A 2,194-nucleotide genomic window follows, 5' to 3' on the forward strand; every position below is an offset into this window, starting at 1 on the left:
GGCCTTGTGCCCGGCCCTCGGCTGCGCTCAGCCGCAGGCCTAGCTCTGCAGCCTCGGCCCGCGTCGCCTCCAGCTTCAGCTCTAGGCCGCGGGCGTGGTCCAGCTGCTGCTTTTCAGTGCCACGCGCCTCCTCCAGGGAGCCCAGCAGGCGTCGCTCGCGGGTCCGGAACTCGCCTTCTTGTTCCTGCAGCTTCCGCTGGGCTACCTGGAGCTGGAGTGATGCCAGGAGATGGGGGTCGGCAAGGCCTTCCCCAACCCGATGCCCCACCCCTAAGGCCCAGACTGGAGCCCACCATCCCTGGCTGTGTGCTCAGCACAACCCTTTATCCTTTAGTGCTCGCCACTCAAGCAGGAGATGCAAATACATCCCCGTGGGATGAAATACTATACTTTGTTTATTAATCTCTTTATTCTTTATACAAGCCTTGTAATGCCCATAGTTTATTAGTAATAACAGCTAGCATTTGAATACATAGGGCTTATCAGTGCCAGCCACCAAGTAACTTTCCAAAAAATATTAACTCTAATTACTACTCTATGAATTGATCTCACTTTACAGAAGATGAAACAAGCACAGAGATGCTAAGTAACTTGTCCAAGGCCACAGAGTTAGTAAACTGCCAGAGCTGGGATTCAAAGCCAGGCATTCTAGCTCCAAAGGCTGTTTTTTTAATTGTTGTTTCTGTGGGGTTTTTGTTTGTTTGTTTTTGGAGACAGAGTCTAGCTCTGTCAGCCAGGCTGGAGTGCAGTGGCGCAATCTCAGCTCGCTGTAAACTGCCTCCTGAGTTCAAGTGATCCTCCCACCTCAGCCTCCGAGTAGCTGGGATTACAGGTGAGCACCACCATGCCCAGCTAATTTCTGTATTTTTAGTAGAGACGGGGTTTCACCATGTTAGCCAGACTGGTCTCGAAATCCTGGCCTCAAGTGATCCACCAGCTTCAGCCTCCCAAAGTGCTGGGATTACAGGTGTGAGCCACTGCTCCCAGGTGTTTTTGTTTCTGTTTTTAAAACTTTTTTAATAGCTTGACAGCAGCTTATTAATCACATGTACTCACAGCCCTAGGGGGTGGGGGAAGGCAGGGAGGCACACCACACAGGGCCACACAGGGGCTGCAGGCTGGGAGCACAGTGAACAGCCAGGAAGGTTAAGTGCCCACTGGTTCCAGAGGGAGGTGTGTCCAGAGGCTGTTCCCTTAACCACTAGGCTACATTGCCCCTCCTTGCCCATAATTTATCAATCAATCTGCACACAATGGGGGCATGCATTAAAAAATCATTTACCGATGGGATGCAGGGGCACACAGACACAAAGCCACCCCTGCCATTTAGAGAGTCAACCTCTCACAGTCACCAATTTCACTGGAAACCCCATCTACTGAGCAGCTGGGTGCCAGGACCTGTGCCAGGGCCCTTCATAAATGCCCAGCTGTGCTAGTCCATCTCTTATGAGCACTCTGAGGCATAGAGATGAAGTGACTTGCACCGGGCCGTACAACAGATTCACAGCGATGAGACAGCCGGAAAAGGTAGAGCAGGAAGAGTGTGGGCTTTGGAGTCAGACAGACCTAGGTGGCTGTGTGACCTTGGGTAGATCCCTCGACCTCTCTGAGGGTTCTGTAAAATGGGGCTAATGGTAGGACGGGCGTGGTGGCTCACACCTGTAATCCCAGCACTTTGGGAGGCCGAGGCAGGTGGATCACCCGAGGACCAGAGTTTGAGATGAGCCTGACCAACATGGTGAAATTCTGTCTCTACTAAAAATACAAAAAAATTAGCTGGGCGTGGTGGTGCGCGCCTGTAATCCCAGCTACTTGGGAGGCTGAGGCAGGAGAATGGCTTGAACCCGGGAGGCAGAGGTTGCAGTGAGCCAAGATCACGCCAGTGCACTCCAGCCTGGGTGACAGAGTAAGACTCCATTTCAAAAGAAAAGTAAAAATAAAAATGGGGCTAACGGTACCTACCCCATGGGGCTGCTGGTAGAGTCAAACAAGGTCGTATTTACAGGGCCTCTCCCTGCCCATTTTGTGGCGGCATACAGTAGACCCACTGTTCTTTGGGCTGTTCTTATTATAACTTGGGAAAGGTCTCAAGGGGTGGGGGAAGGAACGAGCCCTAGGGAGTGGCCTTTCAGAATGGTCCCAGCATTGGGGTGCCTACCTGCTTCCTGCTGGAGGGAGGAAAGATGCACCAGCC

The 2,194-nt window shown here is 52.3% G+C and overlaps 1 protein-coding gene across 1 annotated transcript in view; it reads right to left on the reverse strand.

Annotated features, from left to right (window-relative positions):
- The window catches only part of CROCC (ciliary rootlet coiled-coil, rootletin), an 84,957-nt gene that overhangs the window by 14,787 nt on the left and 67,976 nt on the right, over positions 1–2,194 (reverse strand). The window contains 1 exon segment of the mRNA XM_011934077.1: positions 2–211. Within this exon segment, the coding sequence (XP_011789467.1) occupies positions 2–211 (210 nt within the window).

This window comes from Colobus angolensis, unplaced genomic scaffold, assembly GCF_000951035.1.
Source record: "Colobus angolensis palliatus isolate OR3802 unplaced genomic scaffold, Cang.pa_1.0 Scaffold130, whole genome shotgun sequence".
In the NCBI taxonomy this organism is placed as follows: domain Eukaryota; kingdom Metazoa; phylum Chordata; class Mammalia; order Primates; family Cercopithecidae; genus Colobus; species Colobus angolensis.